Source organism: Agelaius phoeniceus, chromosome 28, assembly GCF_051311805.1.
Source record: "Agelaius phoeniceus isolate bAgePho1 chromosome 28, bAgePho1.hap1, whole genome shotgun sequence".
NCBI classification, from domain to species: domain Eukaryota; kingdom Metazoa; phylum Chordata; class Aves; order Passeriformes; family Icteridae; genus Agelaius; species Agelaius phoeniceus.
This window is the reverse complement of record NC_135292.1, coordinates 6761129-6785710: the sequence shown is the minus strand read 5'-3', so window position 1 is coordinate 6785710 and position 24582 is coordinate 6761129. Positions and strand designations below refer to the sequence as shown.

At 49.2% G+C, this 24582-nt stretch overlaps 1 protein-coding gene across 1 annotated transcript in view; it reads left to right on the top strand.

The window, feature by feature from the left end:
• LOC143696050 (uncharacterized) overlaps positions 1-24582 on the top strand; it is a 78189-nt gene that overhangs the window by 42842 nt on the left and 10765 nt on the right. The window contains exon 3 of the mRNA XM_077191256.1: positions 15252-15259. Coding sequence (XP_077047371.1) covers positions 15252-15259 — 8 coding nt within the window. The remainder of the gene's footprint in view (positions 1-15251; positions 15260-24582) is intronic.

The window sequence follows — 24582 nt, the reverse complement described above, 5'->3', positions numbered from 1 at the left end:
ATAACACCTTAGCAGGACTTTGCCATTGTCCTGACTTGGGATCCCTGTATCTCACCCACACATCTTTCTTTACACCATCTGCTTCACGTACATAGTGACGAATCACAGCAGGAACCTTGTTTTCCCCAAAAACACACAGGTGGTTCAAAACAAACAAGCACTTTAACAATCTCTCTTGTGGCTCTCTGGTATCCTTATATTTACTCAGATATCTTTTTAAGGTACCATTTGCTCTCTCAACAATCGCTTGTCCTGTAGGAGAATTGGGGATGCCGGTTATGTGCTCTATTCCCCACATTTGCAGAAATTGCTTTATTCTTTTGCTACTGTAAGCAGGCCCATTGTCTGTCTTGATACGCTGTGGTACTCCCATTACTGCAAAACAGCTGCTGAGATGTCTCTCTACCTGACCTGCTTTCTCACCAGTCTGCACTGTGGCCCATATAAAATGACTGTAAGTGTCTATGGCAACATGTACATACTTCAACCTCCCAAACTCTGCCACATGTGTGACATCCATTTGCCAGGTCTCATTTGTGCTCAGCCCTCTTGGGTTAACTCCCAGACCTAAACCACAGCCTCCATTATGATGACTGCATATAGGACAGGCTTTGACTATTGCCCGTGCCTCCTCCATAGATATTTGAAATTCTCTATGGAGGCCTTTTGCATTCTGGTGGAACATGGAGTGTGCCTCTCTGGCTATGGTCTGTTTGGGAATCGGAGTTGCTTGTGTGACTGAGACTAACTTATCTGCTCGCATGTTACCTTCTCCCAGACCAATATCCCATTTGTGACTTCTGATATGGATAACACAAAAGGAATGCTTTCTTAGCCTAATTGCTCTCTGCAGTTGCATAAACAGCTCGTGTAACCTCCTGTTTTGAACCTCTTTTATGGAGGCATCCTCTATTCTCTCACACACTCCCGCAACATACAAAGAATCTGTTACAATGTTAAGAGGTCCAGAGAAATGCATCATGGCCCATACAACAGCCAAAAGCTCCATCGTTTGTAAAGTGTCCACCTCAGTAGCTCGGAGTATATGATGATGCCATTGTCCCTTTTCTCGCCAGGTCACTGCAGCAGTTTTAGATTTTCTTCCTGCATCAGTGTAGGCAGTTGTAGCATCCGATAAGGGCTTCAGTGATCTTTTTGGGCATTGAATCCAACCCTATTGTCCTACCCAATTCAATGGTACATTGGGAATATCATCAGTGGCAGTCACGCTACCGGCTCCCAGCAGGGCCTCTTGTAACTCCATACTGTTTGCCAGATACCAGGTCAATGTATCCTTTTTCATTGGTATCTGTATCTGATCAGGTTCCTTTCCCATAATCTGCATTGTCCATTCACGACCCTTTTTAAGCAGATCAGCTAGACTTTCAATTTTCTGAAGAAGGGTTTTCTGTTGTTGAAGTGGAGGAGATATCCATTCTAAGGCCCATGTCTCCCCCGTTTTTCTGTTATGCTGAGTAAGTGCACCCAGTAAAAATCTTGGCCCGCACCAAACCGTCAGCTGTATAGGAAGGTCGAGATCACGTCTCCGAACACTGCCTTGTGTAACACAGTCCAATATCTGCTGCAGTGTCTCAGCCTGTTCAGGGGCTATACGAACAGGCTGTGCCGGATCAGTCCCCTTCAGTAAAGGTCGAAGCTCATCCAAGAGATCATTAGGGATACCAACAATGGGGCGTAGCCACTGTAGATCCCCCAGTAATTTCTGAACATCATGCAATGTATGTAATTTGATGTTTAATTGCAATTTCTGAGGGGTAACAATTTGATCAGTAAGTGTCCACCCCAAATATTTCCACGGTGCAGACAACTGAATTTTTTCAGGAGCTACAGTCAGTCCATGGAGCTTCAGAGCATCATGTATTGCCTGAATTTGTTGACGCGCAAAAGGTTCTGGTTGTGCAAATAGAATGTCATCCATATAATGATAAATAATTGTGTCAGGCCAGGCATGTCGCAAGGGCTGTAGAGCTGCAGCGACATAAAGTTGACACAAGGTGGCGCTGTTCCGCATTCCCTGGGGAAGAGAAACCCATTCGAATCTCTTGTCCGGCTCTGCTCTGTTTAAAGACGGCAAAGTGAATGCAAACCTCCGAGTATCTCGAGGATGCAGAGCAATAGTAAAAAAGCAGTCCTTCAGATCAATAATCAAAAGTGGCCAGTCCCTTGGTAGCATAGCCGGGTTAGGTAAACCAGGTTGTAGGGCTCCCATTGGCTCCATCTGTTCATTCACAGCTCGCAAATCATGTATTAAGCGATACTTTCCCGACTTCTTCTTAATCACAAAGATGGGCGTGTTCCATGGACTTGTCGACAGCTGTAAATGTCCTTGTTTATATTGTTCGTATACCAGCATGTGAACCTGCTCGAGACTTTCCCTTTTTAAAGGCCACTGCTTAACCCATACCGGAGTGTTCGTGGTCCAGGTCAATGGGATTGGGAAAGTCCATGCAATGGCCCTTAGCCTAAAGGGTGCTCATTTGTCAAAACCACACCCATCTGAGCCAGAATGTCCCGACCGATTAGACACTGCACAGTAGGAGGCAAAGGTACAACTGACAAAACACCCCATACAGTTTTATCCTCAACCGTCACAGATAGCATGGGTGTCTTCCTTGCAAGTGTCAGGCCTCCAACTCCGGTTACTGGCATAGTAGTTGACTGCAATGGCCAATTGTGGGGCCAAAAATCCGGACTCACAATGCTGGAGTCTGCGCCAGTGTCTAACAGTCCTTCCAAGGTTCGCCTTTCGCCCTGATAGTCCAAAATGACAGTGCGCTTTGGCCGTTCATTTAAGTTCATCGTCAAAAGGGCAAGGCCCCCCGTGGATCCGAATCCATGCTCTCCTCTGGACTGTGCCTGGTGAGGGGGTACAGTCTTAGCCAACTGCTGCAAAGGAATCAATTGAGCTATCCTTTGTCCTTTTTCGATCCGCATCGGTGGAAAAAGAGTATGCACCATAATAGAAATCTCTCCTGTGTAATCAGCATCTATTACTCCAGCTAAAACAAATAATCCTATCATCGTAGCCGAGGAACGCCCTAAAAGCAGAGCCCCCATAGGTAAGCCGTCAATAATGAGTGGCCCTTTTACCCCAGTTGGAACCTTTTCCGGGCGAGTAGTCATCAAAGTCACGGCTGCTGCTGCTTCGAGGTCTAGTCCAAGGCTCCCGGCAGTTGCGGGCTGGGGGCAGGTTGAGTCGAAGTTGTGACAGCTGCTATTTGTGTCTGGGCGCGGCGGCTGGCGGGCGCGCTGGCTCTGCCGTTTCCCGAGCGGCGTCTGCAGATTCCGGTATTGTGGGTGTCCAGGTGGCAACGGCTACACCAAACACTGACGGTGGGACAGTCCCGTCGCGCATGTCCCGTTCCTCCACATCGGTAGCACCTGCATCGGCTAGTGGATGGAGCTCGTGGAGCATTTATTGCAGCTGCCTGGAGCGGGGCGAGGGCTGCCAGTACTTGGTTTTGAGAGGACTCTGCCTGCCTCTGCAACCCGGCCCCTAGCTCTTTAATAGCATCTACTAACATTGCCTGTGATCCCAGCGGGACATTAGCTAATCGCTCTAAAGCTTCCTCTATAGACCAATTAGCCCCCAGGGTATTTATCACATTCTTGGTAAGCTGATTGCCGTTTTGAAGTGCGCATTGTTTGAGCATGGACCCTTTCATGAATTCAGGGACTCCTGCTCGTTCAATAGCGCTGGCTACCCTGTCTATAAAAGCTCCGAAAGACTCTTCCATACCTTGCTTCATTCCCATGTAAGAAGGAATTCCTCCCGGGTCCTTAATTCTGTCGATAGCTAAACGTGCTAACCGCATAGCCTCCCTGCACTTTTCGGGCCCAATCAACGCTTGTGCCTCCATTCTAAGAAACGGCCCGAACCCCATTAACTCCTCCAGGGTCACCCCATATAACGGGTCTCCTGGTTGCCGTACCACTGCGACACATTGCTGACAAATCGCCTGCCAATGGGCATTAAATAAAAGCTGTTGGTGTTGAGTAAAAATGAGCCGTGTTACCGTCCTGCAATCTGCCGGCAGCAAAACCTGAGTGCCCCAGATGTAATCCAGCATTTGTTTTGTGGGTTCACTAGTTACTCCAAATTGACTAACTGTGGATCGTAACTGCAATAACAGTTTCCAGTCCAGGGCAGTTATTGTGGCTTGAAACCCTCCGCCCGGCTGGGGAGAATAGATCACCGGGCAGGCCATTTCCATAGCAGCCGATCTTGCCTCCTCATCCCCCGTGTCCATAAATTCTTTAGCTACCACCGCCCATGCCTCCCTTCGCTGCTGAGCAACGGCCCTTGCAAGGTCACCGTCCGACCCGGGGACGGTCGAACCGCTAAGCGGAGGAGGTGTAGGGCTTAACACCGGGACAGGCGGCGCGGACGGCACGGCTGGAGGACACGCGGGGGGGGGCTGCTGCCCGAAAGAGGAACTGGTAGCGGCGGGGAGCCGTTGTCTGGAGCGGGGGCTGGTGTTGGCGGGGAGCCGCCGCTTATTGCAGATGCCGGTGCCGGCGGCAGACCGCCACCCGAGGCAGGAACCGAAATCGGTGAGGGGGTGCCCGTCAAAACAGGCGCCGAAGCTGGCGGGGCCGCGCTGCTTAAAGCAGGCACCGATGGGGGTGGGGAACTGCCGTTTAAGGTAGAAGGCGATGCCGGCGGCAGATTGACTGTGGACGTAACAGGAGGCAGCGGGGAACCAAACCAGTCCCCATAACTCCTGTTCCTTTCATGAGCTGCACTGGCCTGCCGGGCAGCTCTTTCCTCTGCCTGGTATTTTAGCAATTCATCATGAACGACTCGCCATAACTTCCCCCACTTTTTCGTGGTCTTATCGTCATCTATGACTGCGTGCCACAGCTTATCCCCGAATATACGCCACTCCGACAATTCATGCACTGTATGTGGATTACGAAAAAGCCCCTGTGCACACCCATAAGCTAACAACCCAGGAAGTTCTTTCTGTAAATCTATCCCTCTAATCTGACGCCCTCGTAAAAAGTCAGTAAATAAATCATATGCTGCTTGCCTGTCTTTATCCATTTTAACGACGATAGTGCGCTTCTTGCGGCTCTATTCAGGTCCGGCAGCACGTAGCAGCCGGGCACTCCTCTGAGCTCACCCGGGGCACTCGACACCTTCTTTTTTCAGCGGTGTTTTTTGCCGTCCCCAGCCGCGAAAGGACCTGCACTTGACTTTTACGCCTCCGACCGTGGCTAGTCCCGAAGGAACACGTCCGGGGTCACCATTTGTCGTAGCGGCGGGAGAGATGCGACACACCATATGCGATGAATAGCAAATCCCGAAGTTTATTGAAACTCCACACATATTTATATTAGTGTTAATGAAGCTTATACATATTGCAAAAGCCGAGCTCATTATTGGTTAAAGCACACTTAGATCAAACACACGTACTTCTATCTCTTAACAATTATTTTGCTTCTATGTGTACATTCTTCTAATTTCTCTACCTTGGGATAGCTACATTTTCTGGCAAGCAATTTTCTCCCCCGTCTTCCCGTTTTAGAGAAGGTCACTGTGACCTTCGTCAGTAATTAGGCACCGGTTGCTCAGTTCCCAGCTTGTTTCTCTTACCCTTATCCATCGGTATCACATCGGAATGTCCTTTCTCAGCTAACCAATTCTCCAAAAAGCTCTCTACACGTGGCCTCATGGAATGCTGGAGACCATTGCGGCACCATGGCAATGAATGGCACAAAGGCTCCACTGTGACCCAGCAGGGCCTCATGGAACCAAGGACACTGCTGTGATACAATGGAATCTCATGGAACCAAGGTCCAGTTGTGACCCAGCAGGGCCTCATGGAACCAAGGACAGTGCCGTGATGCAATGGAATCTCTAGGATCCAAGGATCAATTGTCAACACATCAGGTTCTCATGAAACCAAGCAGAACATTGTGACACAGTGGAATCTCATGGGAGCAAGGCTCTGCTTTGATCAAGTGGGGCCTCATGGGACACAGGTGCCACTGGGACATTGTCAGGCCTGGTAGGAACAAGACACCACTGTGTCAGACCAAGGCCTCATGGGACCTAGGAGAGCCCTGGGACACAATGGAACCTGATGGAACCAAGGGCCCATTGTGACACGGCAGGGTCTCATGGAACCCCTGTGCCACTGGGACATTGCCAGGGCTCCTGCAAGCAAGTTTCCACTGTGACAAAGGCAGGCCTTGTGGCACCCAGGAGACCACTGTGGGACAATGGAATCTCATGGAAGCAAGGCCCCATTGTGACAAAGCGCGGCCTCATGGAAGCCCAGTGCCACTGGGACATCTCCAGCCTTGGAGGAAGCAAGTGTCCATTGTGACACAGCACAGCCTCAAATCACAGGAGAGCAGAGGGATGCCATGGAATCTTGGGGAACCAAGTGTCAATTCTAAACACAGCGAGGACTCATGGAACCCAGGAGACCATTGTGATGCTGCACTTTGTCACAATGGGGCTGTGCTTCTATGAGGATCCATGGGCCCACAATGTTCTCCTGGGTTCCAGGAGGCCCCGCTGGGTCACAATGGCCCCTTGCTCCCACGAGCCACAGCACGGTCCCCGTTGCCCCTGGGTTCTGTGAGGCCCTGCTGCGTTCGCAACTGACACTTGCTTCCATGAGATTCCATTGCGTCACAGTGGCCCCCGTGTTTCCATGAGGTTCTGCTGTGTCACAGTGGACACTGGGTTCCACAAGAGCTGGCAATGTCCCAGTGGCACCTGTGTCCTGTGGGCCCCACTTGGTCAAAGCAGAGCCTTGGCTTAACAACTGACCCTTGTTTCCTTGAGATTCCATTTGTGAAAAACACGTTCACTCTCATGTGAAAATGTACAAAGTTTAATAAAGGACAATGGGAGATCAGGACCATGGAGCAAAGGTTATTATGGCCGGGTGCATCTTGGCACTCAGCCAGGAGCACCCTGTTACCTTTGGGGATCCCCTGAAATACCTTTCCCCTTACATCAGCCTGGTGCATATTCATAGAGCCTCATGCATATCCATAAACTACTTTACATATTCCAGGAATGATTTTACATGGCCCCTCCTTGGGTCTGCCTTTTCAGAGCATGTGTGTTTCTTGGCTGTGGTTTTGGCTCCTTCTCTTTATCACCTCCAGGTTTTGGGCCTTGGTGCACTCTGCCTTCAGACAGGGAGTGCTGATAGTTGGCAGATCTGTACAGGTGTCCTCATCCTGGGTGCATTGGATGTTATCCCATCCAAGCAGGCAGTTTAACACAAGCACACTTCTATCAGCTATTTCACTACTATGTCTAAGCTCAATTAACAACAGAAATAAAAACTATATTTTTAGAACAAGGTTATTTTAACACCACACATATAAAATCCATTTTAATATTTGCAAAAAGCCAATATTATGATATTTATCTATAATAGGGTGAAGGAGCCCTGGCCCAGGCTCTGGCCCTGGGGGACACGGGGACGCTGCCGGGGGGTCCCTGTCCCCCTGTGCCACCCCCAGGGCCCCGGCCCCCCGTCCCCGTGTCAGGCTCTGGGGTCGATCTCGTGGAACATCCTCTGGGGGAGGCTGCGGGGCCGGGGGCGGGGGGACCCGGGGGGACAGGGGACCCCGCTGTGCACGAGCAGGGTTGGACTGCTCTGGGGGGAGCGGTGAGGGGGCCGGGGCAGAGTGACCTCCCCAGGGACCTCAGACAGCCCCCGTGATGTCACACAGCCCCTGTGATGTCACACAGCCCCCGTGATGTAACACAATCACTCTGTTATGTCACACAACCTCCATATGATGTCATTCAGCTGCTATGTGATGTCACACAGCAGATTTGTGATGTCACAGTCACCCTGTGATGTCACAGCCTTCTCTGTGGCATCACACAGCTGCTCTGTCACTCTATGTCACAACCCACATTGTGATGTCACAGAGCCGCCTTCAGTGATGTCACAGCTAGCTCTGTGATGTCACAACCCCCTCAGTGCTGTCACACAGCCCACTCTGTGCTCTCACAGAGCCCCTTGCTGCCATCCCAGCTGCTCTGTGGCTCTGGGACACAGCCCCAGAGGTGCTGCTGTGACACAGCCCCCGCGGGGACATCCCACAGCCCCGGCCAGTGCTGAGCCCCTGTGAGCTCTGTCTGTGCCCTGCTCGTGTCCCTGAGGGGCCCTGGCAGTGCCCCAGCCCTGCTGGGCTGTGCACAGGAGCTGCTCCTGGCCAGAGCTGTCTCTCTGCAGCTCTGCTGCCCTTGCCAGGAGCTGCCTCTGGGCCAGGAGCCCAGCCCAGCTCAGCAGCACAGACACAGCACAAGGACTTTAATCACCCTCTGGGCCTTTGCTGCTCTTTGCATCACACCCAGTCCCTCAGAGTGGGCTCAAAGACTTCTCAAGAGCTCAGAGTGAGATTGAAATACTGAAGTTTCCTGTACTTTAAAGAGATCCCTGTGAGGGACAGCACTGAGAAAGTGTCCCCGGGTTCCAGGGAGAGCAGAACACTGGAGGCACTGATGGCAGCTGGGGACAAACAAGGCAAAGGTGTCTCTGGTGCTGAGCAAACCTGGATTTGTTTCAGGAATGTAAAGGGCCAAGGCCTGAGCCCCAGGGCCTGGCCAGGCAGATCCTGTCCCTCCCTCCTTGCTCAGGGCTCTTCCCGGGATGGGCCCTGGCATGTGGGGATGGGCAATGCCAAGGGCAGGAGTGTGGGGCAGCCCCTGCCAGGCTGCTGAGCAGGGACAAGGAGGCAATGAGGCCCCAGGCCTGCAAGGGTCACTTGTCCCCTCCTGGCTCAGGCCCAGGCCCAGCAGCCATGGCCAAAGTGCTGCCCAAGCTGGCTCTGTCAGGGCTGTCTTGCAGCTGCTGCCCATCCCTGTGCCCTGTGCAGCCCAGGCTGTCCCACGGTGTCCCTGCCCTGGCCTCTGTCCCTGCAGGCTCTGGGCATCCCCCGGCTGCCCCACCTGGCTGGGCCCTTCCTTTGCTGACAGCTCTGCCTCCTGCCTGCCCCTGCCTGCCCACACAAAGCCTGGGGCTGCTCCAGGCTCCTGCTGGGGACGTGCTGCACCACAGCCCTGCCCTGACAGGGAAATTCCTTCCTCCTGGTGTCACTCTGGGCCTCCCCAGCTGCCCTTGGCATTAATTCTTTCTCTCTCTGGCTGTTTTCCACTATGTGAAAGGGATCCACCATCCCTGAAATCACTCTTTAAGCACTCTCATGGCTCTGCTCCACTGTCCTCAGTCTCCATCCCACTGAGCACAGAGCTCCTTTGTCCCTATACAGTGCTCATGGGCCCAAGGCCTCCAAAACCCCACTCCTTGGGACATCTCTGGGCCCTCTCCAAAGTGTTTCCAAATGAAAACATTCAGCTCAGAGTCTAAAGAAATCACCAGAGGACAGGGCCAGCCCGACCTGTCTTTCCTGGCTACTTTTGTCTGGGAGCAATCCTTGGATATACAGAATTTGGGAGGCCAAATTCTAATTTTGGCCATGGTCCCTGGACAAGAAGGCTGGTTCTTTTCCATAGGCATGAAGGAACAGAGCCCCAGTGTTTCAGGGGAAGATGAGAGGTGACCACCAGAGGGCAAGGCCAGCCAGACCTGGCAGGTTTTGTTTTGTGAGATACCCTTGCAAATAGGAATTATTTTAGGCAGAGTACCCATTTTGACAATGACCATCTGGAAAGTCAGACAGCTCTTTTCCATAGCAAGGAAAGCAGAGAGCCCCAGTGCTCCAGGAGCTGATGAGAGGCAGCCCTTGACATGCCAAGATCAGCCAGAGCTGTCAGGTGGGCCCTGGGAGGCCAAGCCAGCCAGAGCTGTTCCATGTTCCCTGGGTTCCATGGGGCCCCACAGTGTCCCAATGGTCCCTTGCTTCCATGGGGCCCTGAGGTGTCATAATGCCCCCTTGGTGACAGGTGGCCCTGAAGGTTGGAATGGTCTCCAAGGTTCCATCAGGCCCCACAGAGCCACAATGGTCTCTGGGTCCATGGAGCCCCTCTGTGCCACCATGGCCCCTTGGTTCCCTGGGCTCCAGTGGTGCCACAATGATCCCCTTGGTTCCCTGGGCTCCAGTGGTGCCACAAAGATCCCCTTGGTTCCATGGGCTCCAGTGGTGCCACAATGATCCCCGTGGTTCCATGAGGTCCCCACAGTGTCCCAGGGATCTCCATGGGAAGGAAAGAACCCAGCCCCACTGTTGCAGGCGCAGCCACCAGAGGCCCAGGCCAGCCAGCCTTGACAGTACTGGCAGATTTTGCCTGGGAGCAACCCTTGGATATTGAGAATTTCAGAGGTGGAATCCCAATTTCAGACATGGACACTGGAGGAGAAGATGGTTCTTTTCCATAGGAAGGAAAGCACAGAACACCGGTGGTGTCTCAGGGGCAGATGAAAGGCGGCCATCAGAGGCCAAGGCCAGCCAGACCTCTCTGTCCTGGCAGCTTTTGTCTGAAAGCAACCCTTGGATATCGGGAATTTGGGAGGTGGAACCCCAATTTCAGCCATTTCTGCATGGATAAGAAGGACGGTTCTTTTCCATAGGAAGGAAAACACCCAGCCCCAGTGTTTGGACAGCAGGGGAGAGGCAGCCCCAGGAGCCCAAGGGCAGCCAGACCTGTCTGTCCTGGCAGCTTTCACCTGGGAGCAGTCCTTGGATGTACGGAGTTTTGGAGGTGGAATCCCAGTTTTGGCCATGGTCAAGATGGGTGTTTTTGCCCATAGGAAAGTAAAGCACAAAGTCCAAGTGTTTAGGAAGAAGATGAGAGGTGGCCACCCTCAGGCCAAGCCAGCCAGCCCTGTCTCTCCTGGCATCTTTTGTCTAGGGGCTTTGGTTGGACATTGGGCATTTTGGAGGTGGAATCTCAGTTTTGGCTGTGGGTGCCTGGAAAGGAAGAAGAGTTCTTTTTATAAGGAAGGAAACCACCCAGCCCCAGTATATTAGAGGAAATGTATTTGAATATGTGTATAGAGGCTTTGCCCCAGAGGTCCTGGTTGCCCTCGATGGGCTGCAGCTGCGATGTCCTTAATTGGGCTGCAGCTGTAACTGATGAAGATGACCGGGATAAAAGAGGGCGAGTAAGCCAGTCCGGGAGAGCCTTGGAGGAGCCCTGACCTGAGAGAGAACAGCATGCAGCAGAAGGAGTCTGTGAAGATCTGCAGCCATGAGAATACATCAGAGAGGTATGGACTTTAGAAATCTAATAACAACTATATGGGACTCTAGAAATAATAGAAGAACAACAAGTGGTGATCCCGACGTGATAGTTAGCAGAGCATAAGACAGCTGAGAGCTGTGGTGGGCAAGAGCTGCGACAGAACAGCCAAGAGCTGCGGTGGTTGCTAGCAGAAGATAAGACAGCCGAGAGCTGTGGCAGCCAAGAGCTGCGACGGAACATAGCCATTGGGTCAAGGAGCTGTGAAAGAGTATGGCCTTTGAGCAAGGAGCTACGTGGGTTGTGCATGACCTGTGAGTCATGGGAGAATGTGGGTTGTGCATGACCTGTGAGTCATGAGAAATGTATGTATTGTAATTTAACATCTGTATAACTGTTAAATTAAGTAAAAGCAAAGGGGGAAATATAGTAGAGGTAATGTATTTGAATATGTGTATAGAGGCTTTGCCCCAGAGGTCCCGGTTGCCCTTGATGGGCTGCAGCTGTGATGTCCTTAATTGGGCTGCAGCTGTAACTGATGAAAATGACCGGGATAAAAGGGGGTGGGTAAGCCAGTCAGGGAGAGCCTTGGAGGAGCCCCGACCTGAGAGAGAACAGCATGCAGCAGAAGGAGTCAGTGAAGATCTGCAGCCATGAGAATACATCAGAGAGATATGGACTTTAGAAATCTAATAACAACAATATGGGACTCTAGAAATAATAGAAGAACAACACCCCAGTGTTTCAGAGGCAGATGAGGGCCAGCCCTCAGGAAGCCAAGGCCAGCCAGACTTGTCAGTCCTGGCAGCTTTTGTCTGGGAGCTATCCTTGGATATAAGGAATTCCAGAGGCAGTTGCCCAATTTTGGCCATGAGTGCCTGGTTGAGATGGAGGGTTTTTTCCCACAAGAAATAAAAGTGATAGTGGAGCCCTGGAAAATGTTAAAAATAGTCTTTGAAAATATTGGGCTTTGTGTTTTCTCAGGTCACTGCACCTGCCTAAGCAGTATGATAAAAGATATAATTGTTAGATGTGGTGATTGTTTAGTAATTAAATATAATTATTATATGACCATAAGAAGAATCGTGAGAAACTATGTTGGAAATTTAAAGGGGGCTATGTTTAGCTGAAATCTGTCCATACAATAGAACAATATAAGTTTAATAATTACATGAAAGTTATGTAATGATAGAGGATAAAACAGGTTCACCTCGAATGTATGGTCGGAATCAGATTTGGGTGGAAACTACCCCGATTCCCAGAGCTCTTGAATAAAAAGCACCGCATATAATTGCTTCTGTGATTTCTGAACGCTAACATTTTGGCGACCCCGGATGGGACCCTGCGGGTGCTGCTGAGCGAGTTTCGCGACTCGACCGCGCTCCAGCCGGCACCGAGGGATTCTCGGGGAGCTCGATCGGCCGCGACCGCTTCTGCCGCTCGCCACGTCCCTGGGAGAAAGGTAAGGTGCTTTTTACTTTGGCTTGGGTGCCTGCCAATGAGACGCAGCGAAAGCTACGCTTGGTTGGGCTAAAGGAATTCCTGCTGGTACAAGCCCAGGCGCCGTTCCATAAGACAATCGCGAAAGCGTTGCGGGTTCGGCAATTTGTGGTATATTTGGAATGGAGAAACTTAAAGGGATTTTGGGCGCCAACACCTCTATCCCGCAAAGTTCTCCTTTGGGGTGCTTATTAGCACATTGGAAACAGGGTAATTTTGGGGAAGAATTACGTAAAGCTAAGTTGATTGATTATTGTAATACATGGTGGCCAGAATATGCCTGGGAGAATGGTGAAAAATGGCCAAAATACGGGACTCTGCAATATAACACTATTTCGCAGTTTATGTTGTTTTGTAAACAAGAAGGAAAATGGGATGAGGTTCCGTATGTTGATTTGTTTTTCTATTTATGGGGAAAGCCAGAATGGCAGGATGAATGTGGATTAATGATGGTTAAAACATCTGCAAGCAATAAGTGTGGGGTTTGTGAGGAACGTTGTTTAGAACACTTGGCGTTGAAAGAAAGCCTGAGTAGGGAAAATTATACAGATATTGATTTACAGGTAGCTCCAATAGGAACAAGAGAACCTAACCCTATCCCACCTGTTCCATCTGTCCCTATCCCACTGCCTGCTCCTACCCCACCTAGTCCTGAACCGGTCTCGTCTAGTACACCCTTCCCTCTTTATTCTCCTCTCCCATCGTCACCTGATCCCTCTTCCTCGGAAGATGAGCAAAACCTAACTGTGGCAGGAAGGAGAGAGAGAGAATCAACGATGGGGTAGCCCACAGAACCAGGAGTCGGTCTAACCTTGCCCCAGTTATGGATAGAAAAGACATAGGCAGACAAAAACGGACTGTAATTGCCCCCTTGCGACAAAGTGTAGGAGTGGAAGGGCCAGTATTTGTAAAAGTGCCTTTTACTCCTGCAGATTTAGTTATTTGGAAACAATCAGCCAGAATTCATAGAGAAAATCCTGATAAAATGGCATGAGTATTAAAAATGGTTATAAAAACCTCAAAATCCTGACTGGGATGACATACAATAATATGAATATTATTATATTACATATATATTTATATATATTATATATATATGTAAATATATATAGTATAATAACATATCTAATATATATCTATATATAATATATTAATATATCTAATATATTAATATTAGATACTTTGATGGATTCTACTGAGAAAGAGATGGCACTTAAGGCAGCCAAAGAAAGGGTAAGAGAGAACATCAGAAATGGATTCGTAACAGGGAATTGAGATGAGAATTTCCCAATTGAGGATCCAAATTGGGACCCTAATTTATTTTGCGATATGGGGAGACTACGGAAATATCAAGAGTGGATCCAAATAGGAGTTCAGAATGCTGTTCCCAAAACTATAAATTGGTCTAAACTATATGAAGTTCAGCAGGAAGAGACAATGTCCAGACTTGAACAACCAGTTTCACCAGGGCAATCAGTGCCAGCAGGTTACCAAGGGGATGGTTTTGGGGGAGTATACCAGCTGACTAGACACAGAGCCAGTAGAACAAGTTAAGGAACCTGTTTTAAATATACAATTAGGACATAAAGAGGTCAAATTTCTAATAGATACAGGAGCTACTCACTCGGTGTTGAATGATCTGCAAGGACAAATTGGGGACAAGGAAACAACAATAGTCGGAGCTACAGGGAAAGAGGAAAAACGGCCATTCTTGCAACCCCTAGATTTGTGTTTTGGGAACAAAGTTATAACACACAAATTCCTATACGTACCTGAGTGTCCAATTCCACTTTTCGGGAGAGATTTGCTAGAGAAACTTGATGCGGTAATAACCTTTGAAAATGGGGAGCTTATAATGAAAATATCTGAATCAAAGACGGGACAGATATTAATGATCAAAGAAAAACCTGTTCCCTCTACCCCTAGGGAGGTAGGAGATGCAGTGATTCCCTCTGTATGGGAGACAGATATACCAGGGAAATCTAAATTGGCACAACCAGTGCATGTAGAGTTAAAAGAAGGGGTGAGGGCTCTACAAGTCAAACACTATTCCATAAAACCAGAAGCATGGCAAGGAATAAGTAAAAATTATTGAGAAATTCTTGAAATACCAAATTTTAGAAGAATGTGAACCAGAATTTAATACACAATATTTCCAGTAAAGAAACCAAATGGTGAATATAGATTAGTGCAGGATTTGAGAGCAATAAATACAATAACAAAGGACATTTCTCCAGTGGTAAAAAATCCCTACACATTGCTGATATCCGTAAAAGAGATATATAAGTGGTTTACTGAAATTGATTTAAAAGATGCCTTTTTCTGCATCCCCATTGACAAAGAAAGTAGGAAACTGTTTGCCTGTGAGTGGGAAAACCCAGGGAATGGGAGAAAGACCCAGCTCACCTAGACAGGATATAAGAACTCGCCGACCCTATTCGGAAACCAACTGGCAAAGGAGCTGGAGATTTGGACCGAGAATGGGCAAGTTCCAAGAGACCAATACCTGTTGTTGCAGTATGTTGATGATATACTAATAGCTACAGAAGAAAAGCAACCTGTATAAAGGTAACCATTGAGATTTTAAATTCACTGGGAATGGGAGGTTATAAAGTACCCAGAGGAAAGGCACAAATTGCCCAACAGACTGTGATCTCCTGGGATGTGAAATTTCACAAAGGCAACGAAAACTAGGCACTAACCGTATCCAAGCTATTTGTGCTATTCCAGAGCCCCAGAATCTACATGAGCTGCGAGTCTTCCTCGGGATGGCAGGATGGTGTCGCCTGTGGATCATGGACTATGGACTGATTGCAAAACCCCTGTGTGAAGCTCAGAAGATGCAGCCATTCACCTGGGGCAAGCCACAGAAAGAAGCCTTCCTAAAATTAAAGGAAGCACTGACAACTGCTCCAGCATTAGGCTTACCTGATCTGTCTAAAGATTTTCAGCTGTTTGTCCATGAAAGGCTGCGCCTAGCACTAGGAGTCCTGACCCAAGGTCTGGGAAGCTGGAAAAGGCCGCTGGGCTACTTTTCCAAACAACTTGACAGCATAAGTGCCGAGTGGCCTCCATGTCTGCGGGCAGTCGCAGCCACTGTGATGCTGATACAAGAAGCCAGGAAGCTCACGATGGGAAGGCACATAGATGTCAATGTACCACACATGGTAACCACTGTCTTAGAGCAGAAGGGAGCCATTGGCTATCCCCAAGCAGGATGATGAAATTCCAGGTAGTCCTGACTGAGCAGGGTGATGTCACATTAAAAAAAACTAACCTTTTGAATCCAGCTCTGTTCCCAGGTACCACAACTGAAGAAGGCCCATTAGAGCATGACTGTGTGGAGGTAATAGAGTACACCTACTCAGCAAGGGAAGACCTGAAAGACGTCCCACTAGAGCAGCCAGAGTGGGAGCTGTTTACAGATGGGAGCAGCTTCGTGGAAAACGGAACCAGATACGCTGGGTATGCAGTAACAACAGTCAGTACAGCAGTGGAGGCAAAGGCATTACCACCAAATACATCTGCCCAGAAGGCAGAACTGGTTGCTTTAACCAGGGCGCTAGAATTAAGTGAAGGGAAAAGGGTAAATATCTGGACTGACTCAAAATGTGCTTTTGGAGTGGTGCATGTACACAGAGCACTGCTGAAAGAAAGAGGACTATTGTCCTTCTCTGGGTATGCACATTAAACATCAGAATGCAGTCCTGCAATTGATAAAAGCAGTACAAAAACCTGAACAAGTGGCAATCATACACTGCAAAGCACACCAATCAGGAAACTCCAAAATCTGTGAGGGAAATCGAAAGGCAGACTGGGCAGCCTGACAGGTTGCTCGAGAGGTGCAAACAATAATGGCATTGATACCTTTAAAGCTTAATGTATCCCAATTCAATTTGCCTCCAGAACCAAAATATTCAGTAGAAGATGAGAGACTGGCACGTTTGCTAAATGCACAAAAGAATTCAGAGGGATGGTATGTGACTGCACAAGGACAGATAGTGGTACCCCCTTGATAATGAGAGAAGTTCTACAAATTAAACATAACGAATGTCACTGGGGAGCAGAGGCATTGGTACAATTGCTGAAGCAGAGTTTAATTTCGGTACGGATGTTAACAATGGCAAAATCAGTAATGTCAAAGTGTGATATCTGCTTGAAAAACAACCCAGTGGCTAGACGACAGGCACAGCTAGGAAGAATTCGGATAGGAATAGAGCCAGGAGACTATTGGCAGGTAGATTTTGTAGACTTGCCAAGAACTCGAGGATACAAATACCTGTTAGTGGGGGTTGACACATTCTCTGGGTGGCCAGAAGCCCTTCCCTGTCGCACCAACCAAGCAAAGGAAACAGTAAAGTGGTTACTACAGGAGATTATTCCCAGGTTCGGGGTACCCCTAGGGTATCATCAGATAGGGGGCCCCATTTCATAGCTACAGTAGTAAGAGAGGTAAGTAGATTGCTGGGGATAACTTGGGACCTGCACACACCGTGGAGACCCCAGTCGAGTGGACAGGTAGAGAGGATGAATCAGACACTAAAGAGGCAAATCAGTAAAATATGCCAAGAAGCCAAATTGCAGTGGCCCCAGGCTTTGCCAATAGCACTGTTGAGGATTCGGATAAAGCCTAGGAGTGGGATGTCAGTCAGCCCTTATGAGATATTGCATGGGAAACCATATGAATCTCCTGAGCCTAACCCTAATGTGCACGTCACAGGAAAGCAGGAAGTGTATAATTATGTTCTGTCTCTCGGGAAAACTTTAGCTCGGCTCCGGAGCATCCTCGTGTGGAATAGACCGCTGACTCTCGAGAACCCAGTTCATAACATACATCCAGGAGACGAGGTGTACATCAAGAACTGGAACGAAGAACCGCTGAAAGAAAAGTGGAGTGGGCCCCACCAGGTACTGCTGACCACCTTTACAGCAGCCAAAGTAGCCGGTGTGGACCCCTGGATTCACTACACCCGAGTGAAGAAAATCCATCCTGGATCACGGACTGTGTAAACTGTGGAACCAACAAGGCTGCAGATAAGATGTGTTTAATCACTTTGAGAATGCTATCAGTAATTGTGCCAATGGTACGGTCATTAATGTCTTTGGGATGTGGAATGCAAAAAGATCAACTAACCACTCTTCATTCTAGAATGAAGAGAGAGGTACAAGCAGAAACACAGGTGATAAAGGTTTCTAATGCAGTTTGGGCTGAGAATGTAATGATTGGATTAATCACTTTGCCAAAATGCAAAACACCTGTAGAATAACTTCCTGTCTGCCAATACCAAAGGCAGCAGGAGACTCAGTAAATTGGGGAATCATAACAGCAAAACTACCTGAAATACAAAAGAACAAAACAATTGCATGCAAACAGGTACCCGAATCGAGGCAAGTAGTCAAGGAAACTTGGGAGAAAATAGGAACATGGATGAGACCCATGGGCCAGAAAGACTGTATTCTAAGTGATGGCACACTAGGAACCCCTATGGGAGAATCAGGAGGCATCACACAATGGCAATGCTATTTGCCACACTATAAACAGATTACAGAAAATGTTACAGAAACCACTCTGGTATGGAAGTGTGAGGCCAAGGATCAGAAAGGTCAGACAGAGCCTTGGGACAGTGCGTGGTCTGTGAGTATCCTTCAAAGATTCCAATGTATGGCAAACACCCCTTGGTGCATTAAGTGGGAAGGCTCCGAGAATGAAACAGATCCAGCAGTAACAAACACTGCCACCAGCAGCAGAACGAGGGCAGACCAAGTAAGTTGGTGGGCATGTAATAAAACTTATGACTACACTTCTGATGATGCAGAGATAAAGCAGATGCCACCTCTGGCAATAGCCCTAAACACTGGCTGTGCTTGCAGAGGGATCAAACATAAACAAGGCAGAGTGAATTATAAAGCAGTTGTAGGATGTACCAGGAGTACAGTCCGAGGTCCAGGACAATTTGTATGGGCAGCAAGCGATGGCACCTGGACAACACATCTGCCTGTAGATGGGAAAGTAAAGGAAATTACTTTAGGCCTCCCAACCTCATATCCAATTTGGAAAACGTCCCCATTTAACGGAAAACATGAACTTGTGCAGGTAAGAGCAAGATGAGAAGTTCTAGACAATGAAAATCCAGATGACACTTGGCAAGAACCCTCTGGTGGAGTGAAATTTGGGTGGGCCCTAGAGTCTTTGCTTGGTCCTACAGCAAACTGTCAGAGTAGGGAGATGCTGTACAAACTTACAGGTCAGGTAGATAGACTGGCAAGAGTCACCTGGGAAGGATTTAAAGAATTAAACTACAATTACAAGCCAGCACAGAAATGACAAAATCGATTAGCCTTAGATTTGTTACTCCTGAAAGAGCATGGAGTATGTGGATTTTTAAAGGGACGGGTTGGTCATTGCTGCGTTCACATCCCAAATGTAACTGCAGATGTAGAATATGACATCAATCAGTTGAAACAAAGAGAGCATGAAGCACAAGAAGAGCAAAAGGATTTGACTACGACCTGGCTAGGCAAAATCTTTAAAGGGTTAGGGTGGAATGTGAGTTCATGGATTAAATCTGTCATTGAGAGTGTGATAATCTTACTAATTGTATTCTTAGCAATTTGGTTAGTTCACAGCATCTTGAAAGGAGAGATACAGAAGAAAACGTCCTGGAACCAGAAGATAATAAAGGCTCTGACACGAGATCCACGCCCACCATCTTCTGGTTCTCCAGTGCGTGACAGCATCCACGACAACGTTTACATCAACCATGGACTTGAAGAACGTCAAGAATAAATTGATAAATAAAGGACTGTATCAAGTGAAAACATTTACACCTATAGTGAAGTGAAAATGCTTTCAAAGGGGGGAGAATGATAGTGGGGCCCTGGAAAAATGTCAAAAATAGACTCTGAAAATGTTAGGCTTTGTGCTTGCCAGATCATGTGAAATCGCACCTGCGTAAGCAGAACGTGATAAATGATATAATTGTTAGATGTGATGATTGTTTAGTAATTAAATATAATTATTGTTTAATCATAAGAAGAATCATGAGAAACTATGTTAGAAGTTTGAGGGGGGCCATGAGGAGCCCATGCTTGGCTGAAATCTATGTATACAATAGAACAACTGAAGTTTAATCATTAACATGAAAGTTATATAACGATAGAATATAAAAACATGTTCATCCCGAACCCATGTTGGAGTCAGATTTGGGTTGGTACCCCTGACACCCAGAGCTCTTCAATAAAAGCACCTGCATATAATCATTCTGGTGATTATGTGTTTCTGAACGCTAATATACCCAGTAAAGTGTTAAACCCTTCCCAGTTGCTGTGCATGAGGCTCTATGAATATGCACCAGGCTGATGTAAGGGGAAAGGTATTTCAGGGGATCCCTGAAGGTAACAGGGTGCTCCTGGCTGAGTGCCAAGATGCACCCAGTTTACATCTTCCAAGAACTGTTTAGCATGGCTCTGCCCTGGATCTGCCTTTTTAGAGCATGCAGATTCCTTGGCTGTGGTTTTAGTCCATTCTCTTTATCACCTCCAGGTTTTGGGCCTTGGTGCACTCTGCCTTCAGACGGGGAGTGCTGATAGTTGGCAGATCTGTACAGGTGTCCTCACCCAGTGTGCATTGGATGTTATCCCATCCAAGCAGGCAGTTTAACACAAGCAGCTATTTCACTGAGCTTAATTAACGACAGAAATCAAAACTATAGAACAAAGTTACTTTAAAAAACAGTCCCAGCCCATATTTGATCCAAGCCCATCTTTGATCCCAGTCTGTGGGGTCCTGCACACACTCCCAGGGTCTGGAATTCCAGTTCCCAGCAAGGAAAAAATGTTCCTGCCCTTGAACTTCCTTCCTATCCTCTCAAAAAATTGCAATAAAATTATAAACAAAGAAATAATAATTGAAATTAAATAAATTATAATAAAAATGAAATATAAAAATCTCAACTCTTCTTTACAATACTCCAACAATGATTCAACCCAAATCAACAACTATTACTATAATATTACCAATGCATATAAATAAACAAATTATATATCTAGAAATACCTTTTGAAAATTTTAACTCGATGGCTAATATACTTGAGATAAAAAATATCTAAAAAACTAACATACAATCTAACACCTCTTAGTTAAACAATTCATATTACAAATATACTAAACACAAAACCAAACACCACTATAATTTCTCAGACATTTTAACCAAACAATTAAACTTTAATAACATCCTTAAGTACTCCAAAACAATTAAAATTATTTTTAAAAGGTTTATTGGGGTGCATGGTTTTATTTGGATATTGGTTTTTTAATTGTTAAGAGGCTAGATGATTTAAAAAATGGGACTTTTATAGGAATTGAATCAGCTGAGAAGGTGGCACTCTGCAAACAGAAATGACTGAAAATGAATGGGACAGAAATCAGTAACTCTGAAAGTTTTATTTCCTATCAAATACAACCCACACACCCAGCCCCACACAATCCCCATCCCATTGCTCCAAATTGGGATCCCACTTCTCCCAGTCCCCTACTAACCCCATCTCACCCTGGTGGCTGTGGACTGGATTGAGTTTGGCCTGGAATTGAGGTTTTTTGAGGAGGGAACAAGGAATTTGAGGTAGGATTGAGCCTTTTTGGGTTAAAATTCAGTTATTTTCAGAGGGATTTGAGTGGTTTTGAGGTGACAGATCCATCCCTCTTGGCTTTTGGAGTGGAAACACATGGAAAAGAGAAAAAAATTCAGGCCAAAGAAAAGGAGAAGCAGCCAGGTGTGTTCCCAACATGGATCACAGGGAATGTGAGTGACCAGGGCTGTGCCCAAAGTGCCTCCTCCAGTGGGGGATGGAGCTGCAGCAGCGCACGAAGCTCTTCCCGCACTCGGGGCACTCGCAGGGCTTCCCTTACCGGTGCCTCCGTTGGTGTCGGGTCAAGTTAGAGCTGCAGGAGAAGCTCTTCCCACACTGGGGACACTCGTAGGGCCTCTCCCCTGTGTGAATGCGCTGGTGCTTGACAAGGTCGGAGTTGTGCTTGAATCCCTTCCCGCAGTCGAGGCATTGGAAGGGCCTCTCCTCTGTGTGACTCTGATAGTGCTGGAGAAGATGGAACCTGGTCTGAAACCTTTTCCCACAATCGGAGCACTCGTAGGGCCTCTCCCCAGTGTGGATCCTCTGGTGCGAGTTAAGGTGGGAGCTCTGGCTGAAGGTCTTCCCACACTCCCCACATTCGTAGGGCCGTTCCCCAGTGTGGGTCCTCTGGTGCTGGATAAGGTCAGAGCTCCTCCTGAAACTCTGTCCACACTCCCCACACTCGTAGGGCCGTTCCCCAGTGTGGGTCCTCTGGTGCTTGATCAGCTCGGAGTTCCACCTGAAGCTCTTCCCACACTCCACGCACGTGTGGGGCTTCTCCCCATCATGGAGCTGCTCATGGAGCACCAGCTCCGAGCTCTGGCTCCATCTCCGGCCGCCTTCCCGGCCCAGGCTGGCTCTTTCCCCCTCACATCCCCGCCATCTGCGTTTGCAGCCCCTCCTCGTGCGGCATCTCCGGGCCTTTTCCTCCCCGTTGGCTTCCTGCACCGTGGAGCCGCTCAAAACGGCCTCTGCCACCAGGTTCTGCCGCGGGCATTTGTCCTCCCTGCTCTCCATGCTCAGCTCCTGCTCTGGGTGAGGAAGGACAAGGACAGGACGGTGAGATGAGGGACTACATTTTGTTCATCATGAAAAAGAGACCAGTGTGTTACAAGAGTTGTCTGCTGACTATTTCTGTACTACTTCATGAGATATGAGCCACAAGGATACCAGGGAAGGGGTTGCAGGAGCCCACACATAGTCCCACCCAGCAAATGGTACAAACAGATAACTCACAGAAATAACGACCAGGGAAAGGCTGGGGAAAGGGCAGGGGCAGATAAACACCCAGCAGGGAGACCTTTCCCGCTGACAAATGGTACAAGCAGATAACTCACAGAGATAATGACCAGGGAAAAGCTGGGGAAGGGGCAGGGGCAGATAAACAGTCTGCAAGGCAGGATATTTGCTTGCTTAAACTTGATAGGGCACATATTACATTAATCATAAGATTTTGGTAATTTTCCACAGAGAAGTCACCAAATAAGGACATAGGGTGAAGAAGACGCGGCTGAGGAAGACTCCGCAGCCTTTTATCACCGACCACCAGGAGACAGAAGGATGACCCCCTAGCAACAACCAGCGCAGGCGCAGAGAACTCCGAGATAACATGGAGTCCTGAAGGATAGAGAGGATAAAAGGACTGAATCAGAAACTAGTTGGGGCGGCAGTAGTGGAGCGGAGACTCCCCTGTCGCCCAGCACTGAGCCTTTGCTTACGTAGTATAACTGCTTCAATAATTAATAAATTCTTTGATTGGAAATTACTCGTTTTGAGTCAATTTTATAACAATGGGGTGTCCAGGGGGTCCCTGTGCCCAGGAAAGGGGGTGCACGGGCCCCGGTGTTGAGGAAGGTGGTGGGTGGGGGCTGTGGAAGGCAAGAGTGGGGGTCCAGGGGGTGCTGGGGTCAAGGAAAAGCGGGGGCTGGGGTGTCTGAGAGGGGGAGGGCCGGGAAAGGGGGTGCGGGGGGGGCATTGGTGCTGCATGAGGGGGTGCAGGAGGGTCCCCGTGCTGGATAAGGGGGTGCAGGGGGGGTCCCTGTGCCTGAGAACGGAGGGTTTGGGAGGGTTCCAGTCTCAGATATGGGGGTGCACGGGGGTCCTGGTGCAGTGGAATGGGGGTTCAGGGGGTCCTGGTGCTGTATAAGGGGATGCAGTGGGGTCCCGGTGCCCAGGAATGGGGGGTTCAGGGGTGCCGGTGCCAGATAATGGCCTGGCTGGGATCTGGTGCTGGGAAAAGGGGTGCAGGGGGTCCCAGGGCCAGATAACGGGATGCACTGGGGTCCCGGTGCCCAGGAATGGGGTTCCGGGGGGTTTCATTCCCGAGTTCCGGGGTTCAAGGGGTCCTGGTGCCTGAAAATTGAGGTTCAGGGGGTCCCGGTGCCGGGTAAGGGGATGTAGTGGATCCCGGTGCCCAGAAATTGGGGTTCAGGGCGGTTTCCCTGCCCGGGAATGGGGGCTCAGGGGGTTCCAGGCTGCAGATAAGGGGGTGCAGGGGTTATCGGGGCTGAGGAAGGGGGTACAGGGGGGTCCCAGTGCCCCAAAATGAACGTTCAAGGGGGGTCTCTTGACCCCCTGGAACCCCAGGGGACCCTCCGGGATCCCCTGGAACCCCTTCCAGGAAGCGCCGGGAATGAAGAACTGGGGGGACGCCGAAATTTGGGAGATCTGGGGGTCCAAAAGCCGAGGAAAAGGGCGGGTCTGGGGTCTGGGAAGGACGAGGTGGCCGGGAATGGGCGTGCAGGGCGTCCCAGAGCACTGACGGGGGTGCGGGGGGATCCTAGGCCCGGATTAGGGGGGGCAGGGGGTCCCAGTGCCCAAAAATTGGGGTTCAGGGGGTTCCCGTGCCGGGGAATGCGGGTTCGGGGGGAGTTTCCTTCCAGGAATTTGGGATTCAAGGGGGTCCCGGTGGCCGGGAATTGCGGTTCCGGGGGCGTCGGTGACCAGAAATGGGGATTCAGGGGGGTCCTGGGGCCACATGAGGGGGTACAGGGCGGTGCCAAGGCTGGGCAAGGGGGTACAGGGGGGTCCCTGTGCCCAGAAATGGGCGCTCAAGGGGGTCCGCGTGCTCAGGAATGGGGGTTCAGGGGGATCCCGGTGCTGAAAAAGGGTGCTGAGGGGGTCACAGGACCGAAAATGGGGGTTCAGGGGAGTCCCGGTACCCGGGAATGGAGGTTTAGGGAGTTCCCGGGGCCCAGGAATTGCGGTTCAGGGGGGTCCCGGTGAACAGAAATGGGGGTTCAGGGGATCTCGGTGCCAGATGAGGGGGTACAGGGGGGTCCCGGTGCTGGGGAAGTGGAGTGAGGGGGG